The sequence below is a fragment of the Vanacampus margaritifer genome, chromosome 10, assembly GCF_051991255.1.
Source record: "Vanacampus margaritifer isolate UIUO_Vmar chromosome 10, RoL_Vmar_1.0, whole genome shotgun sequence".
In the NCBI taxonomy this organism is placed as follows: Eukaryota; Metazoa; Chordata; class Actinopteri; order Syngnathiformes; family Syngnathidae; genus Vanacampus; species Vanacampus margaritifer.
The window spans coordinates 22677170-22694420 of NC_135441.1; the positions used below are offsets into that span (position 1 = coordinate 22677170).

Below are 17251 nucleotides of genomic sequence, written 5' to 3' on the forward strand. Positions count from 1 at the left end.
TCACGTTTCGAACGGGTGGCATAGATTCGCTTTCACATGCTCGTTGATTTTTAATCAGAATCTTAAGAGATGTTACGGCCAGGAATCTACTGGTGAATTAACGGAAAGTAGAAACATTTCCGTGTAGCTGCAGTATTTCACATAAGGCAGTATATTTGCACGTATAACCACTCGGTGGCGCTGTGACTGAACTGTGCGACTCAGTTCAAAACAAACAATACACTCCTATTTGCTGTTTAGTCAAGTAGTATGTCCTCAACGTGGTCTACCAGGCAAGGCATTCCGCATTGGCTCCTGCGTCGGGTTGGCTAAAATGCCAGTGTAACGTCAGCAGATATACCTGCCAGGCTAAATTCGGGGAATTCACTTAAATGTATTTTCCGGAAGACCGCTATGGCTTTCCCCAAAAGAAACAAAATGGACTCCTGAAACTACACTTAGCGTTACAGTCAATCGTTTTTAAAGGTTATTGGAAGAACAACCAGACCTACGATCATATAATTACTCTCATCACCGAACAGGTAACATATTAGTGACTTTTTGAGAGGCGTTTGTTGTTTCTCGGTAGTATTATTTTTAGCGAACTAATTCCATCCTGTTTGTGCTCGCCGAGTACTGGTTGAGAACGTCATTGCTAACAGCCGTGCGCATAGTTAGCTCAACAGTGGCTATCGATGACATTACACTTTGTGGCTTTGTAACAAACCCAACCCGCTGTTGAACATATGTCGGAGCTTTGTCAACTACTTAACAACTGCGATCGACCTTGCCGGGTATGTGTCCACGACAATTTAGCGACTCCTGCGAAGTTAATCGTAGCGTTAATTGAAAGGCCCGTTTGAAGCTTACGTAGCTTGTGGCTACTCCGCTAGCTAGCATTGAAGCCACATAGCCCTTGTAGCCATTTGTCTCGGCGTCTCCGAACACCAGGCCAATAAAACACGTTACAAATGAACGAATCAACGATAATTGTACGTTAAGTTATTCCAAACGCTTTTTTTTTTGCGTTAGAAGTACCGAGTACAGCAATGGCGCTCGTGTTCATTTCGTGTGTCTAGTACGGAAAACTAAACTATCTGATGCCATTTTGTTTTGGTGGTGGTTATTTTGCCGTGACCATCAACTCTCCTGCTAGCGATATTTTTTATTTTTTTTTGCCGTGAACGGCTCTCATTGGTCCGTAGTTTAGTTTGGCGTGATGTGTCGGCTGCTGAGAATTGGTTATTTTGCCGTGAGTCATGCACTCTGCGTGGTTTCCTGCATTACCAGTCGAACCATAACCCTCAGACTCAGTTTTTCAATAAACATATGAAACAAAACACAGCTTCCAACAATTGTAAACAATAAATAGAATAAATGTATAGAGCTGTATTTGAACCCGTGACCTAGCACCTTTGAGGCGAGCGCTGGGACCCCAGACCGGCGAATAATTTGTTCTTGTAGGTTTTGTGCGATTCACGGGCAAAAAAATTGATTTCAAATGGAACTAGAAAGTCTTTAATTATTGAAAGTAACTTAAGAAGCAGGCGGCCTGTCTTAAATGGTCATTTCTTGTGATGCAGTGTCTAAATCTTGCTGGAGACTGGCGGATATACCCCGACTACTTCCCCTTCTGAGTCAATGGAAGGGTCTGACAGTTCCGAGCAGAGCGGCAGTGACCAGCCAGAGTCGCAGCGCAGGAGGCAGCTGGATCGTCTCGACAGAGAAGAAGCCTTCTACCAGTTTGTCAACAATCTCAGTGATGAGGACTATCGTCTCATGAGGGACAACAATCTTTTGGGCACCCCAGGTATTGATTTTTGATTTAACGGGGAGTTGGTTTTGCTGAACATTCTGCCACATCCACGTCATGTGATTAAAAGCAAATGAATGTAATTTCTGATGGTTAATCCAAATGTAGTCCTGAAGTCATTTGTATGTAATAAGTAATATGCCGGTTTTGGTGTCTATGGTTGGTTCAAGTGACAGATTTCCCAGGGAAAAAAAGGGCCCGGTTTATTTTGTGTGACATAGCAACAATACAGCATTTTTTTTAGAAAAAAATACACCAAGAAATCAGGATTAAAGTGGTCTTTTTTTCCCCGTCTTTCTCTCTCAAAACGTGCACCAGCCTGTGCAAGCGATTTCAACACTGTGGTCCATTATGTGACTTGACTTTTAGCATTTGTGTCTCACAATGTTGATTTGCACCCGTCTTTGCATCCAAATACCTAAATTTAGTCTATGGTACTTGTGACACGGTAAATCTTTTCATTTCTTGATTTGTGGAGCTTGACATGTACATAGTTGTAATCCGTTTCCCTTACCATGAACCTTGGACGTTTTATCTGCTGTGAAAGTCCCTTACGTCACGTCAGCTACGTGATCAGATTTCCTTCTTTTTTTATTTCTCCCCCCACAATCAGTTAAAAGTCTTATTTTTGCCTGTATGGGAAGATGCTGTAGCTGAGTATTCATCTCAGGAATCCTGCTTTTCACACTTTGATGAAAATGCCACAAATTTGGCGCTCTACTGAAGACACCAAATCCGTTTGTGTCCCAGGACAGTGGGGAGGGAGAGTGTAAATTTGGAGCATCCTTTAGCGGATCCCCCTGCCAGGCGAGGGCATTGACTGGACGGTGGCGTGCCCTGGTAAGTCTCGAGGTCTTCAGCATTGTCCTCTCGCTGTGTTTTAAGGAAACAAAACAGCTCTATGGATCAGTGTTATTTTGAAATATACGGAGTTTGCCGACTATGGGATGAATTTTCAAGTCTTTTGTCATGGAAGAAAAAAAAACAGTAAAGGTGGGATATTTGTTCACTGTTTAAGTGTTTATGATTCCATTTTTGTTGATGTTAATAAAAGGTGTCTCATCCTGTTGGCACGTGCGTCCTCTACTTTGAACATTTTAGTGCAAAATGGTGTGCACGTTAATGTCTTAAAAGCCGTTTTGGGAAATTCTTTCTTTGTTTTGAATAACATACTCGTTGCGTTTGAAATTATTTTTTCAGGAGAGGCAACCGAGGATGAGCTGTTCAGTCGACTTCAGAATATCAAAAATGGCGCCGAGCAGCAGAGCGACCCGCCCAGTACCGAAAATGTCGAAGAGCCAAGTGGTGAGTTGACATTTAGTTTGCTTTGTGTTTGAATCTGAATCAGTGGTTCTTAACCTGGGTTCGATCGAACCCCCAGCCGTTCGGCAGAGGTCAAGATGCACACCCGACTCGTGACTTGTAATAGCATGACCCATTTGGCCATCATTGGCTGTAGGTGAAAACGCTACATTTCATGGTCTATCGGTGCTGTAGGAAATTTGGTGCCCTCAATAGTCGACATCTGACTGTTGTGAATGGACCTCGTGTGATTTGTCAAATTATGTCGGACGAAAATGTGCAAAAATGAATTGACATGTCTAACTAGGGATGTAACATTTCACTCGAGCCTGATTAGATTTATTTTATATATATATTTATTTATTTTTATTTTTATATAATTAAATTTAAAAACAAGCAAAAAATATTTCATTTGATAACCAAAATATGTTTTTATTTTAACATCTGCAGGTTGTCCTTGTTACAAACATTAACTTTTTGCAACTTAAAAAAATGAACTAATCATTTTGACTGTTTGTCTTGTTATCAGTTCTTTGTGGTTACGGTTAATATTCTGCCCTTCTGCTGCCCCAGTTGTTTTAAAGTGCGCTCTAAATCTAGTGGAGTTGAGTGACGGGCGTTAGCATCCTAACGGCATGATTTGCAATGCAAGTTGAGCAATTCTAATCCAGCAAAAGGCTACTCTCCCCATTCATTTTGTTCACCCGTCAACCAGGAATCTGGTGGGGTTCAGAACCTCCCAACAGGGTTAAGAACCACCGATCTAATTCATAAAATAGTAATGAACTTGAAAGGCTTTGACACATCTTCCATCTATGCTTTCAGAACAACCCGAAGCCTCTGAAGATCCTGCAAATGGAGACAGTCTCCTGGAATGGCTGAACACGGTGCGGCGCACGGGCAACACAACCAGAACCGGTCACCGTGGGAACCAGTCGTGGAGGGCAGTGAGTCAGACCAACCCAAACAGCGGCGACTTCCGCTTCAGCCTGGAAATCAGCATGAATCGCACCCTAGCCGATCATCTGACGGCTACCGAAGGAGAGCAGCCGCCTCCAGAGTCGCAAGCAGTGGAGGGAAACGCTGAGCCGCCGGTTCTCATGGAGACGGGAGTAGAAGAAGAACCCGTTGTTGAGGAGATGGCTGTTATTGTAGAACCAGAGCCAGAACCAGAACCAGAAACAGAGCCTGAACCAGAACCAGAGCCTGAGCCTGAGCCTGAGCCTGAACCAGAGCCAGAGCCTGAGCCTGAAGTGGTTGTTTTGAACGAGACGCACGAAGAACCTCCCAGCCCTCCAGTCGCCATGCCAGTTGAACCCACGCTCTCCGTGTCTCTACGCAGAGGACAAAGGAGGGCTCGCAGCCGCAGTTCCGAACCATGCAGAACCCGGGCTCGTACAGCCAGAAGCCGCTCGCCTCTTCGTTTGGACCACGTGGAAGAGCTCCCCAGTCCCCGCTTTGCTCCACCGCCTCAAGGGCCCAGCGCCGATTCCAGCACCGCACCCGCGCCTCAAGTGGAGGGCAGTTCTCGGACTCGACAGCATGTTGTTTCCAGACCAAGCGCCGCCGAGGATGATATTCAGCAGCCCGCGGTTGAAACCGAACAAACTCCCGAGACCCAAAGCGTAGCCGCTCCTGAAGGAGAAACTGGCTCGGAAGGGGGTGCAGCGGGACGGCGGCCCCCGACTATCATGCTTGATCTGCAGGTGCGGCGCGTGCGTCCAGGCGAGTATCGCCAAAGAGACAGCATCGCCAGTCGTACCCGTTCGCGCTCTCAGAACTCCAACAACACGTTTCTTTACGAAAGCGAGCGCGGCGGATTCCGTCGGACTTTCTCGCGCTCCGAGCGCGCCGGCGTGCGGACCTACGTCAGCACAATCCGCATCCCGATCCGCAGGATCTCGGACGCCGGTTTGGGAGAGGCCACCTCAATGGCGCTCCAGTCCATGATTCGGCAGATCATGACCGGCTTCGGCGAGCTCGGCTACCTCATGGATTCCGACTCAGATTCTTCCGATTCCAACCGCGCGGCCAACGCGTCCGCCGATTTGGCTGAAAATAACCCGGACGCCGCCGCGCCTGCTGCTCCTGTCGTTGAGGAGGCGCCGGTGGCCGCCGCCGTCAGGGCGAGGACAGTTGAAACCGATACGGATGAAGGACTCGCCGCCGCTCCGGCAGCCCCCGGCGGCAGGGCTCGACCCAGACCCCCCATCAACCTGGAGGAGCCGAGCTCGTTGCCCCTCCTTCGACTGGCGCACTTCTTTTTATTAAACGACGAAGACGAGGACCAACCGCAAGGGCTGACCAAAGAACAGATTGACAACCTGGCCATGCGCAACTTTGGCGAGAGCGACGCCTTGAAGACTTGCAGCGTCTGCATCACGGAGTACGCGGAGGGCAACAAGCTGCGGAAGCTTCCTTGCTCCCACGAGTATCACGTGCACTGCATCGACCGCTGGCTGTCGGAGAACTCCACCTGCCCCATCTGCCGCAGGGCCGTTCTGGTGTCCACCAATCGAGAGAGCGTCGTGTAGTTTTTGTAACGGTTGTCTTTGTCCGCACATAAATGACGTAATAACCCGAGTCCATTAACGACTGTAGGAAGAAGTCTTTGTTGAAACGTTTGCCTTCCATACCGTTTGTTGATTTGGGTTGCGCCACGCAGGCACTGGCGGAGGTTAGGGTTGCATGTGGTGGTCTGCGTTCACCAAATGCCGACTTTGTTGGATATCATGTATTTTTCTTTTCAATGGAGAATTGTCGGTCAATTTCCCAATGGCATATTTGAGTGGTTTGAAGTTTTACTTGCAGTCAGACAAATAAAAAAAAAATCAGGTCCAACAAATAATATACATGATGTTCTCTGGTGGAGACGACCACTGCAACCCTATTCTGGCGCCGAGAAACGGTCAGCTCGGTAGACTTTATTATTACAATACTAGTTAGCCACACACATGCATGCTGTTTGAATCAACCCCCTTAGTGACCATTCTGTTTTTGCACTGGGTCAAGTTGTGTGTGTGTGTGTGTGCGCGTGAGTGTGTGTGTGTGAGAGAGAGCGAGAGCGAGCGAGCCACGATTCTCAAGAAAACCATCGGGTTATAAAAGCTGTGCACCTGCAGGCAGTTCGAGCAGCTCAAACTGCACCAGTTTTATTAGCTTCTAAACAATGCCTTATATGCCATAAGGCGTGTTGGTACAGTTCAGTTACTCCAGGTCAAAGTATTAGCTGTAAATAAATAAGCTTGTATAAATAATTTTCAGTCATGCTTTGTATCAGTGGTCTTATTATTATTATTTTTTTTAATTGTAAATCATTTATCAGATTAGGGTTTGATTGGCCGATGTTATTGTCTACCAGGGCGACCTTTCATTTACATCTGAACAGTTTGGATCAGCACGGCTGGTTTTGTTCAGTGAGTTGTGGCCAAATGAGAACATTTTTGGTCTGCTCGTTCATGTAGGCACTGCCTGGTTCGACGTGTTATAAAGTACTTAGATGGTTGTTCAGGCAAAAACAACATAAGGGGGGAAAATTTGGATTTGTATACGTTTGGCCATTTAAAAAAATAATAATTAATTTTCCCACATTACCAGGTTGCCTGGATTTTTATTTTATGTCGAAATTGTGTGCAATCCATTCCCCCAAATGGATCAGTTGCGGTTCTACTTTCATCCCTACAAGAGCAGATTTTATTTTTTATTTTATTTTTTAAGATTACTGAGTGAAATGCAATGCGGCTCCACATTCTCAATTCCAGATTGAATCATACCAATCATTTACAAATCTTAATTTCAATTTGCAAATCCAAAGTTTTCCATGTGAAAAGAATCCCATCCTCATCGGGTCCTGGTAGATGTTCAGCCACAGACGCCCATTACAGTGTGCAATACATGCAAAAGTCACAATACACAAAACAGTTATATAAATGTATGCTATTATTGAATCTATTGTCAATGGCTGAAATCCTAAATAAAGATTTATTGCATTATTAAATGTGTTGAAGTAAATTTGTATTTTAGAGGATGTGTCATGTTCAATAGTACTATTGTTGAACAAGAGCACCAAGTGGAGGAAGAGGAGGACATTCTTCTTCTCATCCAGGTCTTTGCCACGGTTACGACGCTTTGTTTTGCAGGCTATAAAAACTGAATGAAAGATTTTGTCATTGTTGAAGGCCACAAACTTGTGTATAAACTATGTAAACTCTTCATTTCCTTTTGGGTCATGCTTGGCCTTGTTCTGTGATCCACCCAATTTGACTGGGTTTGAATGGAAACTAACTGCTGAATTAAACAAGTTACGCTACTAATGTATTGTAGATATCAACTCTGTGAATATTTGAAAACATAGCAGGCATCGCCTACATGCAGTTGTTCACATTTTATGAGGATATAAGGGCAGATTTCAGTTTAATCTTTGCGTAACCATTTTTTACACTGACCATGAACAGGTCCAGTAATCTGAAGGTCTATTTCTGCTTGTGAGTGGGTTTTCAATACAGACAACCGTTGCTATTCAAACTGAAGGACATTTCGATCTTCAATTAACATTACATGCGTGTATTTGAAAAGCGTGAATATTTTACCCAAACAGTCTTTGATTATCTTGTTTTTTATTTATGTACTTACGAGAATTTTTTTTTTTTACCCAAGTAATTATTAAATATGCCCCCCGCACACACACAATTATAAATAATAATAATACAGTGATAGTCAAAACCGCGGGGTGACGTCACAGACCACTCATTTAAGTAGTCCCCAAGGCATGATTTATAGTATTTATGTCACTTAATGGTCTGTAACTTTCAAATATTGGTGGAAAAAATTCGCAACTCCACGGTGTCGAACCACGATATGCGAGCGTCCACTAAATATAATTTGTAAAACGACTAAACTTATTTTACTTAGTTAAAGTACATTGCTTTTTGTCATTTTTTTAATCATATACTTAATGGTACGTCGATTTAATCTGACGCTGAAATGCAATTCATCACCCCATCCACATTCAATATTTGAACTTATTCTTGACCAGGATCACGTGAACAGATGGTACTGTGGTCAACAATAACATAAAATACACAACAGTGGTCACAAACCTTGTAACCTGGAATTCAGGAGTAGCTAGTGGAATATGAAGACCTCGCAGTTCTGTTTGCAACTCATTCGTGTCTTCAAACTGACGTACTCAATGCAACCTTAAAATAGAACAGCAGGGGGCGTAGTAACCTCAATAAATATTCGGTTCCTCAGCAAATGACATTATTACACTCGTGCATATAGACTGGTGTATTAGTTTTGAATGCAATCATGAAATTATGTCACTATTTGAACAATAGCTGATAGATTTAAAAAATGACTGGAAACAGTTGGAAAATTTAAGATACCTCCACGCTGTGTGCGAAGGTGGACAACAAGGAAGTGCTTTACAGTTATAATGGCACTTCGAAGAGCTGCAAGTCGTTTTGGGACCGTCCAGAATGTTCTTCAGGTATATCACAGCGGCACTTTATAATATTGGACTAATTCCACTCATTTCAACTATAGAGGTCGAAAATGAATTGTACAAAGTGTGTTTTCAAACCCCTAGGCGTTATTGTGACCATTTTTTGGCTTTTTGTTGGTTCTGACCAAGCCATTTCAAAAATAAAATACTGCCCACGGGTTTTAAGCTAGTCGAGTCGCAGTTAAAATGAAGATGTACGTTTTCTTGCGGAGATTTCACAACTATTGGTTTCTTTCAGAGAAACTTTGCTCGGACGCAAGAAGCCGTAAAACGCAAGGGGACGTGTCCGATAGAAGTGAGTCATTTGGACCATTTGGTGCTGACTGTGAAAAGCGTGCCGGACACCATCAAGTTCTACACGTCAGTTCTGGGCATGGAACTTGTCACCTTTAAGGTATGATGACGTCAGTTGAGGAATGATGCGGGGAATATCTTCGGTGCATATTGAGTGAAAATTGGTTCAATTATTTCATATACATACTTTTGTGACATCTTATTTTGGTGGTCTTCCATGGCATTTGTTCAATGTAACAGTGAATGGTAGGGATAAAAAAAAAAGTGGCCTACTGTAGCCAAAATAGGCAAATAGCCATCCTTAAAAGGTTTTGTAAATTAACCGTAAAGCACCAACACCACGATCATAAACAACTGTATTCATTATCATTCAACAGACACACAAAAAAAACACCTTTACATGAGACCCATAATACTAATTTAATAATATTAATAGCAGGGGAACACAAGTTAATATGGCATTACTAATGGGAAAACAAATTTGCGTGCTAGCACTCAACACAAATGTTATTATTTCATTAAACATAATCTTTGGCATCCACACTAAAGTACATGTTGTAAATATAAAGCCAGATTGTAACGACAAAGTACACTTTGCTGTCAATTAGCTGAATCAGTAGAGGCAAGCACTTTTAGTTGAACTTTTGACTGAATGGCCACAAGGTGCATTAAGGACAACCAACAAAACAGGACCTCTGAAACGTAGCCAAAAAAAGCCAAACCGAGTAGACTTTTTTTGTTTTGTTTTCTGTCCAAACATGACCGAACATCCAAAAGAAAATAAACAAGTAACACGTTGCTACCAAAAGCTCAGAAGGCATAAACAGGGAAAAGAATCAATAGCTTCATTTCCTAGTGTCGAATCATAAATGAGAACACCACAAATAAGCCTGCCCAGCAAAACTGAATTATACTGGAGGTGCAAAGTGTTGTTAATAATATGTCCAATGTTCATCACACTTCCCTGCAAAAATAATAAATATTTTCTCTCAAATATTTTCTAGTAATGCTCCTTTCAGTCCTGGACAGAGATGTGTTAAATTTTAACATTGTGAAATAATTAGGGATTATGCATGAGGAGCTGATTGCTGTTTTGTATCAAGTGGTTAAATGAAAATAGTATTTTGTATTATTAGTCATTTACTGTAGAGTCCTCCTAAAAAATATCCCAAGACTGTAAATTTTGAATGTGAGTGATTAGCAACCAGTTCAAAATGTACCAAATTCAGCTGGCGTAGAATTGACCTCACTTGTGACCCTAATGAGGGCAAGCGCTTTAGAAAATTGATGGATGGATGACCACAATTTGTGTATTGGAGTAGAAAAGTATACTTGGTTGAAGGTCAAGCAGTTCAAAAGCATTCATGTTGAACTCTGTGACCAATCACACTATTCTGTGTGTTATTTGCAAAGCGAAGTGCTCTGATTGGAACGAACCTCCACCAGATGGCAGAATTTGATCGTATGTCACATAGTTGCTGCTGTGCTCATCCACTAATTGATTTCTTTGGACAACTTTCCTCACTCACCAACGAAAGGGCAGCCGTAAAGCTCTGGGCTTTGGGAAGCAGAAGTTTAACCTTCACCAACTCGGGAAGGAGTTTGAGCCTAAAGCTAAGCATCCAACTCCAGGCTCTGCAGACTTGTGCCTCATCACCAAAACCCCTCTGACTGCTGTGGCTGCGCACCTGAAGGTCCGTCTACCTGTGATATGGAATTATTTTTGTGTTTATCCAAGCCTCTATCATTGTTTTTGTATTTTCCCCCTGATGTTTTTTCCCCTTGCCCTCATGTGGTTATAATAGGGGATGTTGTTAATATTTGTCAATTGTAGCCCTTTGAGACTCTTTTTTTGATTAGAGGACTATATTCGGGGTCTGCAACCTGCGGCTCTTGAGCCACATGTGGCACTGTAGTCCCTCTCCCGTGGCGCACTGTGTATCTCTTAAAAAAAAAAAGTAGAAATTGATCTATATATATATATATATATATATATATATATATATATATTTTTTTTTTACATATATATATATTTTTTAGATAGAGTAGTTAATGATTAAATAAAAAATGAACAATTAAAATTTTTAAACTAAATATGTCAAAAAAGTGACCAGAAAATGTCAGAAAATATATTTTTTGCATATTTTTGGGGGATAAAGTAATTAATGATTAAATGAAAAAAAGAAGAATTAAATATTTAAAAAAAAACAACTTTTTTTTAAAAAGTGACCAGAAAATATTTTTAATTATTTTTTTAGATATAGTAATTAATGATTAAATGAAAAATGAATAATTAAATATTTTTAAAAAGCTAAACAAGTCAAAAAAGTGACCAGAAAATGTCCAAAAAGGAAGAGTAAATGTGTAAAATTACCATAAAATGTCCATGAAATTGCCCAAAATGACAGAACTGTATTTAAAAAATGCAGGAAAAAAGGTAACCATAAAATGTCCAAAACCAAAATAAGAAATCCCCCAAATTACCACAAAATGTCCACAAATTACCAAAAAATGTCAGAAAAAAAAAATATATATATTTTACATATTTTTTAGATATAGTAATTAATGATTAAATGAAAAATGAATAATTAGATATTTTTAAAAAGCTAAACAAGTTAAAAAAGTGACCAGAAAATGTCCAAAAAGGAAGAGTAAACGTGTAAAATTACCATAAAATGTCCATGAAATTGCCCAAAATGACAGAACTGTATTTAAAAAATGCAGGTAAAAAAGGTAACCATAAAATGTCCAAAACCCAAATAAGAAATCCCCCAAATTACCACAAAATGTCCACAAATTACCAAAAAATGTCAGAAAATATATATATATATTTTACATATTTTTTAGTTATAGTAATTAATGATTAAATGAAAAATGAATAATTAAATATTTTTTAAAAAGCTAAACATGTCAAAAAAGTGACCAGAAAATGTCCAAAAAGGAAGAGTGAACGTGCAAAATTAGCATAAAATGTCCATGAAATTGCCAAAAACGACAGAGAACTGAATTTAAAAAATGCAGAAAAGAAAAGGTAACCATAAAATGTCCAAAACCAAAATAAGAAATCCCCCAAATTACCACAAATTGCCAAAAATGTCAGAAAATTGGCAGCAAAAAAAAGGCAGGAAAAAAGTTTTTAAAAAATGGCCATAAAATGTCCAAAAAAGGAAGGAGAGGCAGAAAATTACCAGAAAAGTCTAATGATAAAAAAAGAAGAAGTATGAAAGGTAGAAGGAAGTGAATGTCTACATATTAGATGCTGCTCTCATATTTTTGTGTTGTGGCGCAGCTCTAATTAGCTCTTGGGTCATCAGTACCTTAGACCACCCGTAACACTAACACAGCGTTTCCTTCATCACAATGTTTTGCGGCTCCAGACAGATTGTGGTTATTCATTTGGCCTAAAATGGCTCTTTTGTCATTAAAGGTTGCTGACCCCTGGGCTATACAACTCAACTTGACCTTGTCATGTGTGTAGGTGTGTGGAGTGCAAATAGAGGCGGGCCCCCTGGAGAGGACGGGAGCGGTGGGGACAATCACCTCTCTGTACTTCCGAGATCCAGATGACAACCTCATTGAAGTTTCCAATTATCACCAAGAAACATCACAAGAATTTTCATAACATGGCCTCTTGTGTCACGGTCCGGCCAAGGAGCGGAGTTGAGTCCACCGGCGTGTGGAGTAGAGGACCCAAAATGCAGGAAGGCAGGAGTGCGGGTTAGACTGTTATGTTTTATTGTACAAACTCGAAATCAAACCGACAGCACAAACTCCGGGGGTGACCGTGACAATGGCAATGATCCCACAAGGGACTGATCACCACCCGGGAATTAAATGCACCCACACTAATTAGGGGATTAGTCACACCTGGGGCCAGGCACAAGTGGCTGAGGGCCCGGATTGGTCAGCCTGCGGAAGGGCAGGCATCCACTCAGGACCAATCGGGGCCCTCAACCAAAGCCAGCTCTACCCAGACATGACAGTACCCCCCCCCCCCCCTTAAGGGACGGATCCCAGACGTCCTAAACAAAGTCACCGTCTGTAGTGGGACCCGGATGAAGGCTCCGGCGTAGAGTCCAGGGACTGCAGCGGCACAGGCGATGATGCCAGGGGCTGCAGCGGCACAGGCGATGATGCCAGGGGCTGCAGCGGCACAGGCGATGATGCCAGGGGCTGCAGCGGCACAGGCGATGATGCCAGGGGCTGCAGCGCAGGACGTACGCCGCCGGAACTGGAAGCGGGCGCTGTACGGGGGCCGCCAGAACTGGCAACGGGCGCTCAACCAGCGCCGCCGGAAACACTGGCAACGTGCGCTCCGCGAGCGCCACCAGAAACATCTGTCACGGTCCGGCCAAGGAGCGGCGTGGTGTCTGTCGGCGTGTGAGGACCCAAAATGCAGGGAGGCAGGAGAACCACAACAGGAGTGCAGGCGAGACTGGCGTGCTTTATTTTACAAAATCAAAATCAAAATCAAAATCAAAATCAAAATCAAAATCAAAACGACAGAACAAACTCCGGGGGTGACCGTGACAATCGGCAATGATCCCACAAGGGACTGATCACCACCCGGGAATTAAATGCACCCACACTAATTAGGGGATTAGTCACACCTGGGGCCAGGCACAAGTGGCTGAGGGCCCGGATTGGTCAGCCTGCGGAAGGGCAGGCATCCACTCAGGACCAATCGGGGCCCTCAACCAAAGCCAGCTCTACCCAGACATGACATCTTGTTTTTAAACGGAAAAATGCAATCGTGAAGACTAATAAGTGGATTCAAAGAGCATGGTTGCAAATAGCTTTATTAAGCATTTGTAGTCATAAATTAACACCTAAATAGATTGTTGCGTGACAAACACAGTGTGAAGTTTTTGACCCAAAGTTGGGTCAAATAGGAAGGCAATTTGACCCAAGATTCTGGGTTGTTTTATACAAAATGACCCAGTTTTTGACCCAAAGTTGGGTATACAAAATGACCCAGTTTTTTACCCAAAGTTGGGTCAAATAGGAAGGCAATTTGACCCAAGTTCTGGGTTGTTTTATACAAAATGACCCAGTTTTTGACCCAAAGTTGGGTATACAAAATGACCCAGTTTTTGACCCAAATTTGGGTCAAATAGGAAGGCAATTTGACCCAAGTTCTGGGTTGTTTTATACAAAATGACCCAGTTTTTGACCCAAAGTTGGGTATACAAAATGACCCAGTTTTTGACCCAAAGTTGGGTCAAATAGGAAGGCAATTTGACCCAAGTTCTGGGTTGTTTTATACAAAATGACCCATTTTTTTTGACCCAAAGTTGGGTATACAAAATGACCCAGTTTTTGACCCAAAGTTGGGTCAAATAGGAAGGCAATTTGACCCAAGTTCTGGGTTGTTCTATACAAAATGACCTCTGTCTGTCTGTTTTCATTACATAAAATGTCAAATCTTCAGCGAGAAACATGCATTTTATCGATGCCATCCTCACAAAACATCTGGAATCCAATTTGACCCGTGGCCTTACACGCTCACCTCTTGGGGATGTTATGAGCCTCATTAAGAGAACCTCATGAGTCGGCCCTGGATCCCAACGCCGACGTTGAAAGCCAGCGGGAAGTCCAGGCCACTGGGTTTGCCGTTGGCAGGCATCATGTCACTGAGAGCCAGCACAGCAGGAAGCACTTGCGCCGGAGGGATGAGTGGCAGGGTGCCATGTATCATCAAAGTCCACGGAGGGAGGCTATCAAAGGAGAGAAATAATCAAATATCACTCAAATCCTGGGCGCTTTCATCTGTGTGGTTCAAATTTCAATCATAGGGAAAATGCCGGCTTTAAATGTCGGATTAAGCTCCTGGGGACGCGTTCCTAAAGATTTTAGTTGCCAATTCTCAGAATCATGATGTTTTTTTTTAGAATTGCCCCCAAAAAGAAGAGTAGATCCTAGTAAAGGTAAAAGCTATTCCTGAAGAAGCCTAACTCTCGAGAGCTCCTGAGGTGAGATCTGCTAGGATGGGTCAGCAAGCTCTACAGTCAAAGGAGCCATTTTACACCAAATAAATAAACACACACACAAAAAAAAATGTCTGGAGCCGCAAAATATTTAAACATTGGGATGAACAACACAGTGTGTTTGTGTTATTGTTAGTTAGTCTAGTTAATCTAATGTAGTGAAGGCCCAAGAGCTCCACCAGAGGTTCTCTTCTCTTTTTGAATTTGTTTTTTTGTAATTTTTCAGACTTTTCTGCCTTTCTGTCAAATTTCTGACATCTTGGGAAATTTTATGGACATATGGTCATTTTCTGCCACTGTTCTTCCTTTTTTGGGATATTTTATGTCAAAAAAAATTTGACATTTTTCTCTGCTGTCAATTTTCTGACTTGCAATTTTATGGACATTTTAGTTATATAAATAAATAGTTTTTTTTTCTTGCCTTAACTAAAATTTCTGACTTTTTTTGCCAATTTTGTGGACATTTTATGGTATTTTTTTTATTTCTTCTTTGGACGTTTTATTCATTTATTTTACTTTTTTTAAAACATTTTCTTTCCTGCCTTTTCTTAAATCAATTTCCGGATTTTTTGTCAATTTTAGGGACAGTTTATGGGCAGTTTCTGCTTTTCTTCTTGTTTTTTGGACATTTTATCGTCACTTTTTGGACATTTTTAGGTCATTTAAAAAAAACTTTGTCTTTTTCTGACAAGTGAAAAAAATGGACTCGTATCTAAATCATTAAGTCATATAAAGAATATTTTATCTAAAATAAAAATAAATATGTACATTAATTTATTTTTCCCTCTTTTTTTTAGGGTCAGCACCACCTCTTCACTAAGATAGGTGTTTCTCTCCATTCCTTGCTCAGACTTCTCTGAGATTGTTCTGGAATCAGTCCTAAGATAAGAATTTTAAGAAGAAGTTAGTAGCTCTCTGGAGGATTCTCAGAATCTTCGAGTACGACGGGCCCTCGTGGCTTATTAAAAGTTCAAATGTGTAAATGGTTTCCCCTGAGACTGCTGCTTGTACGAACTCAAAAAGTTTTATTTTAGTTTGTCGACCGTTGTCTGGTGTTTTTGTGCGCTTGCAACTGGTGGCGCTCACCGCCACCCCGTTGACACAAGCCGCCAAGTGTTGGCGAGTTGAATGCCCTCGAGTCATAAACACACATATGAAAGACCTGAAAATGGTGGATTTGCCTCATTACTTCTCAGTTGCTTAATACGCTTCTTTGACATTCACTGAAGAAGGCCACGACATTTATCACAAACGCTGTAATAATTGGGGATTACCCCGGACCGCTATTCAAATGATCTGTCTTCATGCCATCTTATTTTCGATAAGACATCAATAAATAAATAAAATTCTCTTTTATATTTATATATATATATATATAAATAACAAAATATTATTTCCCAGCTGCCGGAAAATTACCATTGTTTTTTTGTTTTGTTTTTTTACGAGAAAGTGATTTTCTGTTATTTCACAGTATTTTTTTTTACAGTGTGTATCTCATTAGATGCCCTTTCAAAAATAAATGTTAATACAATATATGCTACCATCTTTAGGACATTACAGGAATTGTAGTTATTTTCACTTTATTTTTTATCTTTTTTTTTTGTCAATTCACAAAGAAATTATGGTAAAATTATAAATTTTTACTGTTAATTTCTCAGTAAGTATACACGTTTTTTTTTGTTTTTTTTTAGGATTTGCAAGTTGAATTTGACATTTTATTCCATTAAATAACAGACAAATATTTGTGAAATTACGATATATTTGTGAACATATTTTAACATTATATGTATTTCTAATGGAGTTTTTTTTGTAAAAGAACAGAAAAACAAACTCTGATTATACACAAAATATGTGTATAATCAGAGTTTGTTTTTGTAAATGAAAAGACATTTTTAAAATACAGAAAAAAAAGTACAATTTTGTTGTATTAGTTTTTATTACAGTGTACCTCGGGTTGTTCTTGCTTGTATCATGAATGTGTTAAGCAAGGTTCGGGATGTGTGTGCATTTTATTACATGAAACCATGACTGTGGATGGCATGAAAAAAAAAAAAAAAAGACTTCTCAGCCTTGTTTGCTCGCTGTGGTTTGAAATTAATGGATATAATTAACATAACAACACAGTTTGGCATCTGTTTTTATGCCATATGGCCAGTCCAACCCGGCTCAGAGTCATTTGAAGGTTACTGAACATTTATGCTCATTTCTGTTATATGTTAGCATAAAATTAGCAGACTTTCATTAGGAGGATTTGTATGGTTGGTTTAACAATAACCAAAAATGTTAAATTATTTTTCTTTTTGCGTTTTTTTTTTCCATTTTATACACGTGATGATATATAATAACGTCCCACATCCCCACGTCCCATAA

At 41.0% G+C, this 17251-nt stretch overlaps 3 protein-coding genes across 5 annotated transcripts in view; 2 read left to right on the top strand and 1 right to left on the bottom strand.

The window, feature by feature from the left end:
* Positions 1-323: 323 nt before the first annotated feature.
* On the top strand, positions 324-7407 carry rlim (ring finger protein, LIM domain interacting). Its single transcript, XM_077578453.1, has 4 exons — positions 324-521; positions 1563-1789; positions 2993-3097; positions 3920-7407. Exons 2-4 carry the CDS (start codon positions 1621-1623, stop codon positions 5626-5628), a joined length of 1983 nt encoding a protein of 660 aa, XP_077434579.1. The 5' UTR covers positions 324-521; positions 1563-1620; the 3' UTR covers positions 5629-7407.
* A 979-nt stretch (positions 7408-8386) lies between these two features.
* Positions 8387-16614, top strand: glod5 (glyoxalase domain containing 5). 3 transcript variants are annotated; one of them, XM_077577275.1, is made up of 5 exons: positions 8387-8585; positions 8839-8994; positions 10433-10588; positions 12373-12522; positions 13619-13765. In XM_077577275.1, exons 1-4 carry the CDS (start codon positions 8532-8534, stop codon positions 12514-12516), a joined length of 510 nt encoding a protein of 169 aa, XP_077433401.1. In that variant the 5' UTR covers positions 8387-8531; the 3' UTR covers positions 12517-12522; positions 13619-13765. The 3 variants fall into 3 exon arrangements, with proteins under 3 accessions (XP_077433401.1, XP_077433402.1, XP_077433403.1); XM_077577276.1 differs by lacking the exons at positions 12373-12522; positions 13619-13765 and adding an exon at positions 15679-16614; XM_077577277.1 differs by lacking the exon at positions 13619-13765 and having other exon boundaries at positions 12322-12507.
* LOC144058763 (uncharacterized) overlaps positions 14498-17251 on the bottom strand; it is a 184568-nt gene continuing 181814 nt past the window's right edge. Inside the window, exon 11 of the mRNA XM_077577274.1 lies at positions 14498-14611. Within this exon, the coding sequence (XP_077433400.1) occupies positions 14525-14611 (87 nt within the window). The 3' untranslated portion in view covers positions 14498-14524. The remainder of the gene's footprint in view (positions 14612-17251) is intronic.